The 16,103-nt window shown below is 43.8% G+C and overlaps 1 protein-coding gene and 1 long non-coding RNA gene across 5 annotated transcripts in view; both read right to left on the bottom strand.

Annotated features, from left to right (window-relative positions):
• Nucleotides 1-6,218: 6,218 nt before the first annotated feature.
• LOC140720923 (uncharacterized) overlaps nt 6,219-16,103 on the bottom strand; it is a 443,642-nt gene continuing 433,757 nt past the window's right edge. For 2 of the 3 annotated variants that reach the window (XM_073035773.1, XM_073035772.1), the window contains one exon: nt 6,219-7,372. In XM_073035773.1, the coding sequence (XP_072891874.1) occupies nt 6,229-7,372 (1,144 nt within the window). In that variant the 3' untranslated portion in view covers nt 6,219-6,228. The remainder of the gene's footprint in view (nt 7,373-16,103) is intronic. The other variant, XM_073035771.1, reaches the window with a different exon arrangement.
• On the bottom strand, nt 7,385-15,826 carry LOC140720932 (uncharacterized). Of its 2 annotated transcripts, none has more exons than XR_012097278.1 (3): nt 15,707-15,826; nt 10,608-10,773; nt 7,385-7,671 (listed from the first exon to the last, which is right to left on the bottom strand). It is a non-coding gene; the product is annotated as an uncharacterized lncRNA (long non-coding RNA). The 2 variants fall into 2 exon arrangements; XR_012097279.1 differs by having other exon boundaries at nt 10,608-10,769.

Raw genomic sequence — 16,103 nt, 5'->3', positions numbered from 1 at the left:
TGGAAGTGTACCAGTTCTCAGAAATGGAGGGAGTTCGGATGGAAAAACTTGATAAGATATTTTATTACACCCTCCCAGAAATCCCATTATGATATTAACCTCGCTGTTTGCTGGAGAAAACTGTGGAAATCGAAATGCAAATCATTATTATATTTTTTGTGACTGCCCTGTTATCAAAGACTATTGGAGGGGGATACACAATGCCCTACATGGCATCTTTAAATGTGAAATACCCTTGAGGAGTAAGACCATATATTTTGGATATATACCTCAAGAATGGTTGAAAAAAGATAAATATTTAATGAATATATTGTTGGTGGCTGGTAAAAAGACTGTTACTAGGAAATGGTTATCACAGGAGAGCCCAACTTTAAATGCATGGATAGAAGTTACAATGGACATTTACAAAATGGAGAAGATAATCATAATCTGGAACAATTTGATTCACACTGGGAAAAATTGTTTAACTACATAATGCCTCATAGGCCTGATTTTATTCTCACAAATCAATGAATATGTTGTTAAAAAAAAGATCACTCCCTACGTGTACATAGTTTTTTTTTTCCTTTTGCTTGTTTTTTCTTTCACTCTTTTCTATAAGTGTATACCTCAGATAAATTCTATGCGGAGATTTGTGGCATATATGATTATATGATATATATCTACAATGTCTGAAATACATCTGGAAATGTTTGATGATGAACTTCAATAAAAAAACAAGAAAAAACAGATAAAACTTTTAAGTATATATTTTTATCAAAAATGAACAGGATTCATGTTCATGTGTGTATATGCAATCGTGATAAGAAATACAGACCAGAACACGTACATGAGGAGGCCAACTCAGAATAATAAATCATCACTCTGGAAGAAAACATTAACCAGTGGAATGAGTATGACCCTCCATGCGAGACATCCCAACAATCTGAGTAGACTAGATGGGGACAAGGAAGCCTTGAGCACCTGACTGAGAGTTGGAGACCTCTCCCCAAAAAACAAAGGGGTTCCCTGCAGAAATACAGGACAAGATGTTTGACAAAAGGGGGGAAAACATCAAAAATACATGAAATATTAACAAATGAGGCAGTTAGCGCAGAAAATGCCAGAGAAATCAGACATAATCCAACACGTTCCAGGATCCTGCAGCAGATTAACTCAATCTGATTATTTACAAAGGTACAAACAAATGGCAAATATCATTCACCAAAATCTTGCTTTAAAATACAAACTCATGAATGCCCTCCATCACTTCATAAAGGTACCATAAATTCAAGCCCGATACAGTTTTGGAGTCAAAATCCTGCAAATTAGATGATAATCAATACATTATTTCAGACAGTACAATCCATAAAAACCATCCGGATATAATATTACAGGTTAAACAAACAGGAACAACTCCCCCAACAGATAAAACCATTCCCAACACACGCGTGTTCCTCGACCAGTGGAGCACCGCACCCCAGGTGTTGTTTGTGTCATCAGTCAACCAAATTATTTTCTCTTGTCAATCAGCTTCCAAATGTTGCTACTCTGTCATTCGTTGCCACACCCTGCTACTGATTCCCTTCTCATCATACGTTCTTACCTCGACCATCGTCCAGAGCCCCAAACTCTGCCCTGTACAGACTCGCCTCTGGTTTCTGACCCTGCTTCATTGAACATTCAACTAATCATTTCCCATTCTGCTTTCAGTCTTCAGAGAACAGTGGCGTTCTCTAACAACACTTTAGAAGCAGGGAAAGTGACCCATAATGTGAAAATGAGTCGTGATTAAGGAGTTTAACTCCCGATGTCATTCTTCCTCATCCAGAGATTAGAGGGGTGAAGAACATCTCAGACAGAACTGCAGTCAGCTCAACTTCTTCAGTCAGTAGAAAATTAAAGGGAAACCTCTTCACCCACAGAGTGGTGACTGTTTGGAACCCATCACCACAAGGAGAGTGAGAGGGGGAAAACGGGAGGATTTAAAAGGACTGTTGTGGAACAGAATCACTGGGTCCAGCTGGCCTGAGTTGACTCTCTACTGTACACTAGGTGTGTTGTAAATTCACCAAGACAGAGTTTAAAATAGAACTGATTTATTTGTCTCAGGTCCAGAATATTAAATTCCAGTCCCATTAAAGGTGAATTTGCAGCAGAAGAAACTCCTCTCATGCCCAGTGACCAGGGTGCATAACTGGGTGTGGTGAGCAGCAGCAATAATTGCAGAGTTCAGCACCGACAGTCACTCTCGAAATTGCATTCAGCAATGGTGATGGACAAATATCCAGCAAGCAGCTCATTGAAACTTTCTCCCAGCGTGAACCCGGTAGTGTGTCACAAGTATAACAATGTTTAGGTTACGACTAGAGATGACAGGGTTTTGGAGTGCGGAGCTATCCAAAGAGAGAAATGTTCTTTCTTGTGAGTTTGTAAGAGAGATTTTGTGCTCTTTTGCTGGGGAGAGATGAGAAGACGTGAATGGAGAGAGTGGACCCTTTTTCTTTTTTTTTGTTTCCTTTACTAACCCTATAGTCAAAGTAAGAATTATAAAGCTCAATCATTTAATCACATATTGTGTACTGTTTTGTATTTCAGGGTACTGATTTGTTACAGGGGACACAACACACAGCACCCACCTGAACAAGATTTCTTCAGTTTGGCCGGGCTGCGGGTCTATCACCCCCTATATTAAGCAGAAAGCCAAAGCAAGAGTTACATAAGGTTAGATTAAAGGACACTCAGGCTGTTTACAAGAAGGGTCAGAGCCGTCTCTATTTCCTGAGGAGACTGAGGTCCTTTAACATCTGCTGGATGATGCTGAGGATGTGGTGACCAGTGCTATCATGTTTGCTGTTGTGTGCTGGGGCAGCAGGCTGAGGGTAGCAGACACCAACAGAAACAACAAACTCATTCGTAAGGCCAGTGATGTTGTGGGAGAGGAACTGGACTCTCTGACGGTGGTGTCTGAAAGGAGGATGCTATCCAAGTTGCATGCCATCTTGGACAATGACTCCCATCCACTCCATAATGTACTGGTTAGGCACAGGAGTACATTCAGCCAGAGACTCATTCCACCAAGATGTAACACTGAGCGTCATAGGAAGTCATTCCTGCCTGTGTCCATCAAACCTTACAACTTCTCCCTCGGAGTGTCAGACACCCTGAGCCAATAGGCTGGTCCTGGACCTATTTCCACTTACCCCTAGACATTGATAGAGCTTGTTTCTTATTATTGATTATTATTCCTACACTTCTATGTTTATTATTGCTAACCTGTTTTATATGTATATTTGCATTATTGATATTGTTTTGCTTATTTTACTAATAAACACCTTTAGCTAAAGTGATTTGATTACCAAATTGGGGGGCTGGTGAATCGGGATCGATTTCCCTTATCTGATCTGGTTGTGTGAGAAACCAGAAAGACAGGCAGCAGAAATGGATGTTGACGAGTTTCTGTTAAACCCTGTGGGTTTAAAGAAGGCTAAAAAGTCTGAGTTGTGGGAAATGGTGGAGTCCTTGGAACTCAAGGAGGTTAAGAAAGGGATGACGAAGGCAGAGATACAACGTAAGATAGCTGAACATTGTCACGATGCAGATATTCAAGGCGGAGTTGTTAGAACACTTTCCTGTAGGGAAAGGGGAGGTCCAGTTACGTCTGGAAGAGAATTAAGTTGGAGGTGGAGGAGGCAGTAAAACAGCGACAGTTTGAGAGGGAGAAATGGTAACACGTGGATAGCGGGGCAGACCGCGGGGAAAAGTTTAATGTTAGTCAGGAGATTAGGTCAGTACCTCCATTCGAGGAGACGGACATTGATCGGTACTTCTTGCATTTTGAAAAAGTGGCCGCGAACCAGAAGTGGCCTAGAGATAAGTGGGTGGTGTTGTTACAAAGTGTACTTAAAGGGAAGGCTCAACGTGCATACGCAGCATATATGTCTGATTTGGTTAAAAAGGAATGCAATCCTTTTGGGTCAGATGGACTTGGTTCAGTGAAGAAAGGGTTAACCTTGGCACCAGAGGAAAATGAGGATTCTCAGTCACTTGTGTTAAAAGTTAGTGATGAGATAAAAGCTGGTGAGATGGATGTTATTGAAGATACTGAGGGAAAAAGTGTTACTGGACTTTTGAATAAAGTAAATGTAAAGTCAGGTTTTGGTTCCAGGACTGTTGTGCAAAGGGAAGGGATCATTAATTAAACAATGGTTTGTTAACAAGGTGTTTGTTTTGAAACTTAGGATGCACACAACTTGGTGATGTTGCTCAAGTATGTGATTTGGAGAGGCAGAACTTGAAGTGTTGTTTTGGCCCAGAGAGACCATCTGCTAGTGTCATTAAGGAAATTAATCAAATTAAAGATCCTGAAGATAAAATTAATGACCTGCTTAAAATTAATGAGTGGTGTGGAAGTTCAGAAAATGGGCTTAGTTTAGAAAAACATTGGTGATAAGCTTTGTTTTCTGGACGAAGCTCTTGTGAAAGTTAAAGACAATATCATAGTAGGTTGACTGAAAGTTAAGTTTAGAAGTAAAATAGAGATTACTATTTGCACGAACTTCTGTAATGTACTACATTATAATCACTCATGTATTGGTTCACTCTTGTGATATACACCTAAGCTAAGAATTAACTCCACTGTAGAAAAAGAATTACTGTCACTTATCCTGGCATTACAGCATTACAGCATTTGTCCAGCACAGAAAACCAGTGATAGTTTATACTGATCACAACCCCCTTGGTATTTTGACAAACATGAAGAATAAAAATAGACGGTTATTAAGTTGAGTCTGTTGTTACAAGAATATGATATGAAAATACAACATGTAAAGGGAAATGATAATGTAATTGCTGATTGTTTATCTAGGTGTTAATTTGAAAGTATATCTGTGTTGTCCTTGTAGTTAAAAACCACTTCTGTATGAGATTAGACTCTGTAATGTGCTTTACTAGTTAATCTTCACCCCGGTGAAAATTCTTTGAAGGGTGGGGGTGTTCTGTGTGCTGAACAGACAAGATGGAAATGGGGTCCAGAGCTGACCCTCCCCCCCCCCCACCTTTGAGGACTATGCTGCTAATGAGAGAGAGAGAGAGAGAGAGAGAGAGAGAGAGAGGAGAGAGAGAGAGAGAGAGAGAGAGAGAGAGAGAGAGGAGAGAGAGAGAGGAGAGATGAGAGAGAGAGAGAGAGAGAGAGAGAGAGAGAGAGAGAGAGAGAGAGAGGAGACAGAGGTAGAGAGAGCATCTGCTACAGATTAGAGAGAGAGAGACGACTGAATTATGTATTATGGCTTCTTCACCACTGATGGAAAGGTAAACAAACCTTTTGCTGCAGGGACACTTCTTTCCTCGTTAACATTCCTGAGGAGACAGCAGGAGTGGCCTAGTTTGATGGACATAGACATATTGAGTTGATGGATGGCTGATACCCAGTCAGTGGGGATAAAAGACGGGTCTGGGGAGACACCCTCAGACACACCAGTGGTCACTGAAAGAGTGTTGTGCACCCACAGGAAGGTGGGGGCTTCGAGGACCGAATCAGGAGATCGGTCACAAAAGCTCACAGTGTGACGGCAGGGCTGGTGGGGGGCTTGTGTGTGTGTCCACTCATGCCAGAGTGACGAGTCCACCACAGAAGAACAGTCCAGCTGAGAACGGAGGGGTCATAACCGAATGTCCACAACGGTACAATAGCACAAGAAGACAACAGAAGGTTTGCCTGCTGCAGCTGCTCAATCTCATGCTCGCTCTCTCTCACTCCCTCTCTCTCTCTCTCTCTCCTCTCTCTCTCCAACAATTGCAGCACAGCAATGGTACCTCAGCATGGACGAACTGAACTGAACTTTATATTCTCTTATGACTAGTCATTTACCCTAGACATTCATAGAGCTTGTTTCTTATTATTGATTATTATTCTACACTTCTGTGTTTATTATTGCTAACCTGTTTTATATGTATATTTGCATTATTGATACTGTTTTGCTTATTTTACTAACAAACACCTTTAGTTAAAGTACCACCAGACTCCAACGTATCCTTCCATTTCTGCTGGTCTGTTAACCCAGTTACGGGGTACGTAACAGCATAATTTACTTAGTATTATTTAATTATTTATGGTTTCATATTGCTATATTTCCTATTCTTGGTTGGTGCGACTGTAACGAAACCCAATTTCCCTCGGGAACAATAAAGTATGTCTGTGTCTGATTACTGAGTGAATTGCTTACCACATTCACAGCAGGTGATCAGCCTCTACCCAGTGTGAACTCGCTGATGTACCTTCAGTTTAGATGATCGAGTGAATCCCTTCCCACAGTCTGAGCAGGTGAATGGCCGCTCCTCGGTATGAATTCGCTGGTGTGCCAGTAGGTCGGATGACCGAGTGAATCCCTTCCCACAGTCTGAGCAGATGAATGGCCGCTCCCCGGTGTGAACTCGTTGGTGCGCCAGTAGGTCGGATGACCGAGTGAATCCCTTCCCACAGTCTGAGCAGGTGAATGGCCACTCTACAGTGTGAACTCTCTGATGTACCTTCAGTTGAGATGATTCAGTGAATCCCTTCCCACAGTCTGAGCAGGTGAACAGCCACTCACCAGTGTGAACTGACTGGTGTCTCAGTAACTGAGATGACCGGGTGAATCCCTTCCTACAGACTAAGCAAGTGTACAGCCTCTCCCCAGTGTGAACTGACTGGTGTACCTTCAGCTGGGATGAGCAAATGAATCCCTTCCCACAGTCTGAGCAGATGAACGGCCTCTCTCCAGTGTGAACTCTCTGATGTACCTTCATTTGGGATGACCAAGTGAATCTCTTCCCACAGTCTGAGCAGGTGAATGGCCTCTCCCTGGTGTGAACTCGCTGATGTACCTTCAGTTGGGGTGAGCAAGTGAATCCCTTCCCACAGTCTGAGCAGGTGAACGGCCGCTCCCCGGTGTGAATTCGCTGGTGTACCACTAGGTTAGATGACCGAGTGAATCCCTTCCCACAGTCTGAGCAGGTGAATGGCCTCTCCCCGGTGTGAACTCGCTGATGTACCTTCAGTTGGGATGACCGAGTGAATCTCTTCCCACAGTTCGAGCAGGTGAACGGCCGCTCGCCGGTGTGAACTCGCCGGTGTGCCATTAGGGCGGATGACTGAGTGAATCCCTTCCCACAGTCTGAGCAGGTGAATGGCCTTTCGCCAGTGTGAACTGACTGGTGTGTGAGTAGGTCGGATGACTGAATGAATCCCTTTCCACAGTCTGAGCAAGTGAATGGTCTCTCTCCAGTGTGAACTCTCTGATGTACCTTCAGTTGGGATGACCGAGTGAATCCCTTCCCACAGTCTGAGCAGGTGAATGGCCGCTCCCCGGTGTGAACTCGCTGGTGAGCCATTAGGTTAGATGACAAAATGAATCTTTCCCCCACAAATTCAGCAGATGACCAGCTTCTGCCCAGTGTGATCTGACTAGTGTGTCACAGGTGGGAAGACGACTGAATCCCTTCTCACAAACAGAACAGGTGAATGGCCTTGTCCCAGTGTGAACTTGCTGATGTACCTTCAGTTGAAATGACCGAGTGAATCCTTCCCCGCAGTCTGAGCAGGAAGGATAATCGAGTGAATCCCTTGCTCCACATCTTAAATATCAAAAGAGGCAGCAAAACGTGTGTGTTGTGTTAGACATTCCCGTAGACGAATTCCTTGTCATTTTTAAACTGTAAAAAGATTTACAAAATCCATCAATTGGTTTAGAACAACATTTCAGCTGAGATCACTTGAGTTGTCAAGGTGTGATCTGACATCACACTGTTACAGTGAAGTTCAACCCAATTTGGAGAGAGAAATGACCTTCTAACTGGGCACAGTGCTGGTATCTGGAATGACCATCAAACTCTCTGATGTTCTTCCTGTCTCTATAAGAATGCGGCATTTCTGCCATCTCCAATCTGTGCCTTGGCTCAGTTTGACTCTCTCCATTGGTATTATTCCCTGTTCCCACTGAGCTGCATGGGTGCTGGCCCCACAGTAACTGAAACACTCTCACACAAATAGCCGGCAGAGCATTCCAAACACCCACCACTCTCTGTGTGAAAAACTTACCCCTGACATCCACTCGGTATCTATTTCCAAGCACCTTAAAACTATGTCCCCTCGTGTTAGCCATTTCAGCCCTGGGAATAAACATCTGGCTGTCCACACGATCAATACCCCTCATCATCTTATACACTTAAAAATGCTCTAAACATAAAGAATGAAATTATACATTGCTTTGAGTATTTGTCAGAAGTATACAACATTATAAGGGTAAAGATAGGGTAAATGGAAGGAGGATTTTCCACTGAGGTTGGGTGCAATGATAACCAGAACCAGAACCAGAAGTAAGTGGAAAAGTTGAAAATTTAATGGGAACATTTGGAAAAGCTCTTTACTGAAATGGTTGTGAGAGTGTGGAATGAGATGTCAGCACCAGTGGTGAATATGAGCTTGGTTTCACAATTTAAAAGAAGTTTGGATGGGAGGCTGGATGGTAGGGGTATGGAGGGTGATGGTGCAGGTAGTTGCACAGCTTAAATGGTTTTTTTCAGCATTGACTAGATGGGCCAAATAGCCTCTTTCTGTACTGAACTTCTCCATGTTTCTATGTCGGAGAAGCTGGCCAAACTTGTTTGGAAGGGAAAAGGTAGGAGTGACAATGGAGCAGCAATGGCTGGAGTTTCTGGGAGCAATTCGGAAGCTGAGTGATCGATGCATCCCAAAAAAGTGGAAGCATTGGAAAGGCAGGAGGACACAACCGTGGCTGAAATGAGAAGCCAAAGACAACATAAAAGCCAAAGAGAGGGGAAACAAAAGAGCAAACACTATTTTGAAGCTTTTAGAACCTAACAGAAGACAACTAAAAAAATCTCAGATGAACGCAGGATGTGGAATTATAATATTGTAGTCATTAATGCGTCTTGGCAGCACCCAACAGTCTGAGGCATTTAGAGGAACAAAATATCCGGGGCCTCAATATTTCCTGAAAGTCAAGTTTTCTGCACTGGTTACGTTTCAACTTTTATGTTGTTAGGCACATACAAACTCTGCACTCTCAAAATTTCACTTCTCAAAGCCTCCCACTTACCAAGTACTCCTTTTCCAGGAAACAGCCTGTCCCAAACCACACTTGTCAGATCCTTCCTGATACTATCAAAATTGACCTTTCTCCAATTTAGAATCTCAACCCGTGGTCCAGACCTCTCTTTTTCCATCTTTATTCTGAATTTCATGGCATTATGATCACTAATTTCTGTCACCAGCCCTGATCAATTCCTAACAGCTTATTGCACACTTCTACATCAGGAATTCTACATACTGATTAAGGGCACATTTGAGAAACTCTACCCCATCTACCCCTTTTACACTATTCGAGTCCCAGTCAATACAGGTAGTCCCTGAGTTACGAAGTCCGACTTACGGACAACTTGTACTTACGAACCGAGGAAGGAGAATGCAGTCCGCCATTTTAAGTCATTGCCATTGACACTGTGTTGAGTGTTTAACTTTGTATTGGGCTTAAATTTTTCTTAGTAAGATTTACCCTGACCTCACACCCCCCTCCCGCCATTCCTGTCAGCTGGTGGCGCAGTCAGCTCAGCACCGGGCTAGAGAACGGAGGTTCCCGAGTTTGTTTTAGTGACAGACTGCTCCCGTGCCGGGTTGATGTCGATCCAGTGACTCCCGTACCCTCCATGCAGGGTTGGTGTCGAGCTCGCAACTCGACCTCGTAAAAAAAAAAAAACACTGCCACCTCCAGTTTAAATTCCCACACAGAATATTGTGGAAGATCAAATACCCAAACCCAGCACAGCCCCCTCTTGTCCCATTTAACCTGTCTCAGTGCGGTGCAGTTCAGGACCTGGGGAATTTAGTGCTGCAGTTCTTAGGACCCAGTGGACCTCGGGAGCTGGCGCAGGTCGGCACCCACCGCCTGCAGTGTTTCTGTTCCATTGACAGGAAGCGATCGCATTTGAAAATAAAGTGCGAATAATAAAGCGTTTGGAAAGAGGTGAAATGCCATCTGTCATTGGAAAAGCGTTAGGCTACAGACGGTCAACTATCATAACACATCTAAATGATAATGGATAAATTAAGAATAATGGAGCATGTGAAAGTCCCTGCCATGATGAAAGCTACAATTATTACTAAGCAACACGATAGTTTAATTATTGGAATACTTACATTTCTTAACTGTTTTATATGCATAGAAAAGTAAAATATATACTATATACTAAGACAAATGTTTGACTAACTGACGCTAAATAATATCGGATGTACTTGTTCCGACATACGTACAAATCTGTCTTAAAGATTGACTCAGGTACGGAACTCATATGTAACCCAGGGACTGCCTGTATATGGAAAGTTAAAATCACTTACTGAATCAACTTTTGTTTCTCGGCATGGTCTGCAATCTCTCTACAAATTTGTTCCTCTACATCCCTAAGACTGTTGGGTGTAAACAAGTTCCAATAATGTGTACAATATCATAATTCCCTTTCCTGAGCTCATCTGGCTTTCCTATGATGCTTCTTGCATTGTGACATACACAACTCAGCACATTCATCGTACCATGCTCAACCATGACTTCAATGTTTGTCTAAATGAGACTCACCAAACTTTCTCCTGACTGAGTCAATGGAAATTCTAAGTCAGAAGGGTTCTCTCCAGTTGATGCTCTCAATCCTCGGGCTGGTTCACTTGTTGCTGTTCCCTTCTTCAGCTGTGGTTTGCTTCCAGTTGGGGTATTTCTTCCAATAGACCTCTCACCGCAGGTCTAACTTTAACCAGAGAGATAATAAAGCACATTAACAATAAAAAAGGAGAACCAAACATTTCTGCTTAATGTTACTAAGAACAAAACTCACTGGAAGTTAAAAGTTGAATGCAGATATAATGATCTCAGTAAACAATCTTTTATTGTCCGTCACATGTCACAAAATAATATGGGATAAGGAGCCATCATTCAGTCAGGAACAGAATTAGATGATTCAATCCATCTGGTCTGCCCCACCATTCAACCCTGGTTGATTTTTATTCCAACACAATATTCCTGCCTTCCTCCTGTAACCCTGCAGCTACTTAGCAATCTGGAATATATTAATCTCTGTCATAAATATACCCAAATGGCAGCCTCAACCAACCTCTGCTGCAACAAACTCCACAGATCAGACATCTTTTGGACAACACATTTTTTCTCAGTTTTAAAGTTTCTCATCTTTATTCTGAGATTGTGCTTTCATATCACAGACTCTCTGTCTAATGGAAACCACCTCTCCATGTCCACTGTAACCAGGCTTTTCAGCATTTGGTAGGTTTACTTAACCATACATCCCTCCACCACCCCCACCGTCCCTCTGAACTCCATTGACCATAGGTCCAGAACAATCAAATGCTCCTCACACATAAATCCAATCTTTCCTGAGATTATTCATGTGAACCTTGTTAGCAACAACTGTACTGAACACATTTCCAGGAAAAACAGACAAATTGCTACCAGGTTAATTTATAGGGAAAGTTGTGCTTTCTCCACTGTTGTACCAGCACAGAACGAGCCATTTCCATTCCCAGGTTAAATCAGGTCAATTTCAGGAAATATCAACCAGTCCAGGGTGAATGTAATAAAAAGAAGCTGCAATTACCAGAAATGCTCGGCAGGTAAGGGACAGCTGTGGGGAGAGGAACAAACATTACAATTCAGGTTAATAACGTTTCGTCAGAATGACTTCAAACATTTTCAGTTTTTAGTGCAGATCTCCCGCAACTTGAGATTCTGCTTGACTTGCACCGAGTGGCCAACAGGTGACAGTGAGAGGGGGGATTTCTAAACACAGTTTGAACACCAAACTGCTGTAAACACAGAAAAGCCCATTTACTCATAGCCACTCCTCAGATTAGTAATCAATGCTTCCAAAGGAACTCCAGAAACAAACATCTGATCCTACATCAGAAGTACACACTTAACACCTCATAAGCCCAAGCAGCTCAATCCTGGGTCCATTTTACCTGGATCAAAAACTGTGTTATCCCAGGACCAAACCTCACAATCACACAGCTGAATCTGCTGCTCACCGACCCTGAGAGTTTCACACATCATCCCTGAATCTCACACTGGGTAGTGCAGTCCGGGATTTCCCCACAACCAATGTGCAGCTGCTCGAAATTTCTGCTTCATTGCAGAAGGATGACCATCCAGCCCCTTCTGTAGAAACACTAACCAAAGTCAAAGCCATCACAGGACTAGAGTCCAAGCACCAACTCTCCCAGTACTCTTTGCTGACTGTAATATGATGAAGTGTGTCAGCCCGTCACTGTTCATAAACTAGCACCTCCACACCAATACACAACAGAACTGGTACCTGATGACCCTCTGCCATTCCAGCTAACAAAAAGTGATTTTGGAAATAACTCAGTGAGGTCAAAGGTGTAAAAGAATAGTTCACAATGAAGACAATGGTTAGAAGGACTGCTGATATATATCACTGAAAAGGTGAGATACAGGGTGGACCAAGGTTGACCCAGATAGTTGATGCATATCACTGAAGCTGGGGGGGGAAGAGACTGGACAGAGGTTGAACAAGATGGGCAGGGAATGAGCAGATGGAACCAGATGGGAGAAGAGATCAAGGACAATCACTGATGGTTCTCCAGCAATATGCAGATACTGAATTAATGGTACATACTACTGTATAAAGGATTCCAAAATGACAAAGTTAGAACAAACAGTAAGAACTTTGCCAGATATACTTTGATCCTCACCGTATTTTTATCAACAAGCTTTCCATCCGGACACTTCATGCTTTTTATGGTAACTACTCTGCTCATGACTGTGAGGATCTGCAGAGACCTTTGGATCCAGATCAGCACATCACAGAGACCACTCTAGCCCTAGACTTCCCAGTCCCTCGGTAAAGCAGGCAGTGAAATCAAAGATCCCCACAACCTGGGACGTTCTCCTTTCTCACCCACCCTAGTCCGGGAGAAGACACAACAGCCAGAAAGCTCACGGACAAATGTGAGGAGCCTCAGGAAGCGAGGCGAGTTGGGGGAAGTTAACGGGACTCAGTGGCCAACATCAGATTTCCCCAACACAACATGTGATCTTGCATCACAAACCGGAGGGCGGGAGAGTTCTGCAGGAAAAAGCCTTATGTGACCTGTCCGTGGGTTACCCATTTCAACTCTGCAGAAATAGACAGCCTGGGCTCCAGTTCTGGATCGTTCAATGCAGATTAAGTGAAGTCAACACATTTCTGACCAGCCCAGATAATCGGAAAATAAATGAGTAATTGGTCCTCAGTTCGGGGCTCACGGCCAACATCAGATCTCCCCGCTCGGGATCGGTCTCAATACTCACCGATGGGAAAGCAATATCTTTGGCCCACAGACAGTGATCCGACCCCTGGCTCCCTGACCCAGGAGGCGAGGACACCTTCTCTGATCCCACAGACAATCCACTTCAGTACTGAGCGGAAAGGAAAACACCGCCCACCCGGAGTCTGTGAGCATGAGCGAAGGGATTGTTACATCGGTGTTTAAATGGGAGGGGCAAACGGGATCACGTGACTGGTGGGATCTCCCACCCCAGGCAGAGAGTCCAGCTACCTACCACTTCTGTGGAAAGAGACAACCTTGCCACTTACATCTCCTCTCACCTTAAATGTATTAGACATTTCAACCCCCAGAAAAAATATATCACCTGTCCACTCAGATTCAGTTTTATTATCACTGGCGTGCGTCATGAAATTTGTTAATTTTGCAGCAGCAGTTCAATGCAATACATAATATAGAAGAAAAAAATAAAATAATAAAATTAAATAACTAAATCAATTACAGTATACATATATCTGGGACCATTGCTCGTGATTTTTATAAAATGACCTGGATGAGGAAGTGAAGGGATGTGTTAGTAAATTTGCTGATGACACAAAGCTTGGGGGTGTTGTGGATAGTGTGGAGGGTGTTAGAGGTCACAGCGGGACACCAAAAGGATGCAAAACTGGGCTGAGAGGTCGCAATTGGAGTTCAACCCGGATAAGTTTGAAGTTGTTCATTTTGTTTGGTCAAACATGATGGCAGAATATAGCATTAATGATAAGACTCATGGCAGTGTGGAGGATCAGTGGGATCTTGGGGCCCAAGTCCATAGGACACTCAAAGCTGCTACGCAGGTTGACTCTAATGGTTAAGATGATGTATGGTGCATTGACCTTTATTAATCGTGGGAATGAGTTTAGAAGCTGAGAGGTAATGTTGCAGCTATACAGGACCCTGGTCACACTCCACTTTGCTCAATTCTGGTCACCTAACTACAGGAAGAATGTGGAAACCTTAGAAAGAGTGCAGAGGAGGTTTACAAGGATGTTGCCTGGATTGGGGAGCATGCCTCATGAGAAAAGGTGAAGTGAACTCGGCCTTTTCTCCTTGGAGTGACGGAGGATAAGAGGTGACCTGATAGAGGTGTATAAGATTATGAGAGGCATAGGTCGTGTTCAAGGGTTCAATGTCCATTTGGAAATCAGATGGCAGAGGGGAAGAAACTGTTTCTGAATCACTGAGTGTGTTCCTTCAGGCTTCTGTACCTCGCTATCTGATGGTAACATTGAGAAAAGGACAGCCCTGGGTGCCGGAGTTCCTGAACAACGGACGCTGCCTTCTGAGACACTGCTTCTAATCCTCTGGTAATTTATAAACATCTATCCAGTCTCACTCCAGAGAAAACAACATAAGATTGTCCAAAGTCCCGTTATAGCTCATGCCCTCTAATCCATGCAGTATCCTGGTAAACCTCTTCTGCACCATCTCCAAAGCCCCGATATCCTTCCGAGAATGGGGGCGACCAGAACTGTATGAAACACTCCAGATGTGGGCTAACTAGTTTTTCAAAGCTGCAACACAACTTCATGAGTTTTGAACTCAGTGCTTCAACTAATAAAGACAACCATGCCATTTGCCTTCTTAACCACCCGATCAATCTGTGCAGTCTCTTTCAGGGAGCGATGAACTTGGGAGTCTAAGATCCCTCTGATCATCAACACTGTTCAGGGTTTTGCATTTAACAGTGTACTGTCTCATGCATTCGACCTACCGAGCTGCCAAGATGATCATCACTAATCAAATCTCAGTGAGATTTCTCAGGTCCTGTTGAATTTATTGCCAAGTGCACAAGTACGGGAAGGTACAGGTACAGAGAACCACTGACTTGTGGCAGCATCACAGGCAAGTACATTCAGATAACACACGGAACATAAATTGTACAATTCTCTGTCAGTAACAGTACAGAAACATGTTTTACTTCATCCTGCTAATAGGACCAGAACAACAGGGGCAGAGCGGCGGCTCATCTCAGACGGTTCGTTGCGAAGGTCTCACAACCCGGACCGACCCCGGCAGATTCTGTGAAGGAAGCGAGGCGAGGCCGCCAGTTCGGGAAAGTTCATCCCCTCCACCTTCAGGTTTCACCGATCACCTTGCGTTTCTCTCTCCCTTTCCCCACCCCCACCTTTTATTCTCCAGTGCTGCCGAAGGGTTTCGGCCGGTAATATCGACTGTATTCTTCCCCTAGATGCTGCCCGGCCTGCTGAGTTCCTCCAGCATTTTGTGCGCGTTGCTCGCATTTCCAGCATCTGCAGATTTTCTCTTGTTTGAGTTCGGGAAAGTTAACTCACTACCCAACGTCAGACCTCCCCGCTCGGGACCGGCTTCAATACTCACCGAAGGGAAATTGTTGGTGTTGCCCCGCAGAGAATAATCCGTATCCGGCTCCCCATCCAAGGGGGCGAGAACTCCCTCCCGATCCCGATCTCACCGCCGTCCCGCTTTCACAAAGAACGAAAAAACAACGCTGCCGTTCCCGGGAATGTGAGCATGCGCAATGTGCTTATTGCGTCACGGGCGTTGGGCGGAGCCTCGGAAAATGCAGACGATCTGCGGTAAAACAGGATCACGTGACTCGGTAACTGTTCTTCCCCCCCTTCACGTATTGCCCGACCCACCGCCGCATTTCCCAAATTATTTCATTATTTCCCTATATTATTTCCAGATTTACACCAGACACGTATTTAGTTTTTCCCTCCATATCTTCCCCGATCCCTTTCCCTCCAGCCTCAGG

Source organism: Hemitrygon akajei, unplaced genomic scaffold, assembly GCF_048418815.1.
Source record: "Hemitrygon akajei unplaced genomic scaffold, sHemAka1.3 Scf000048, whole genome shotgun sequence".
NCBI lineage: Eukaryota > Metazoa > Chordata > Chondrichthyes > Myliobatiformes > Dasyatidae > Hemitrygon > Hemitrygon akajei.
Note: the sequence above shows the minus strand (reverse complement) of the source record. Positions and strands in the feature narration are given on the sequence as shown.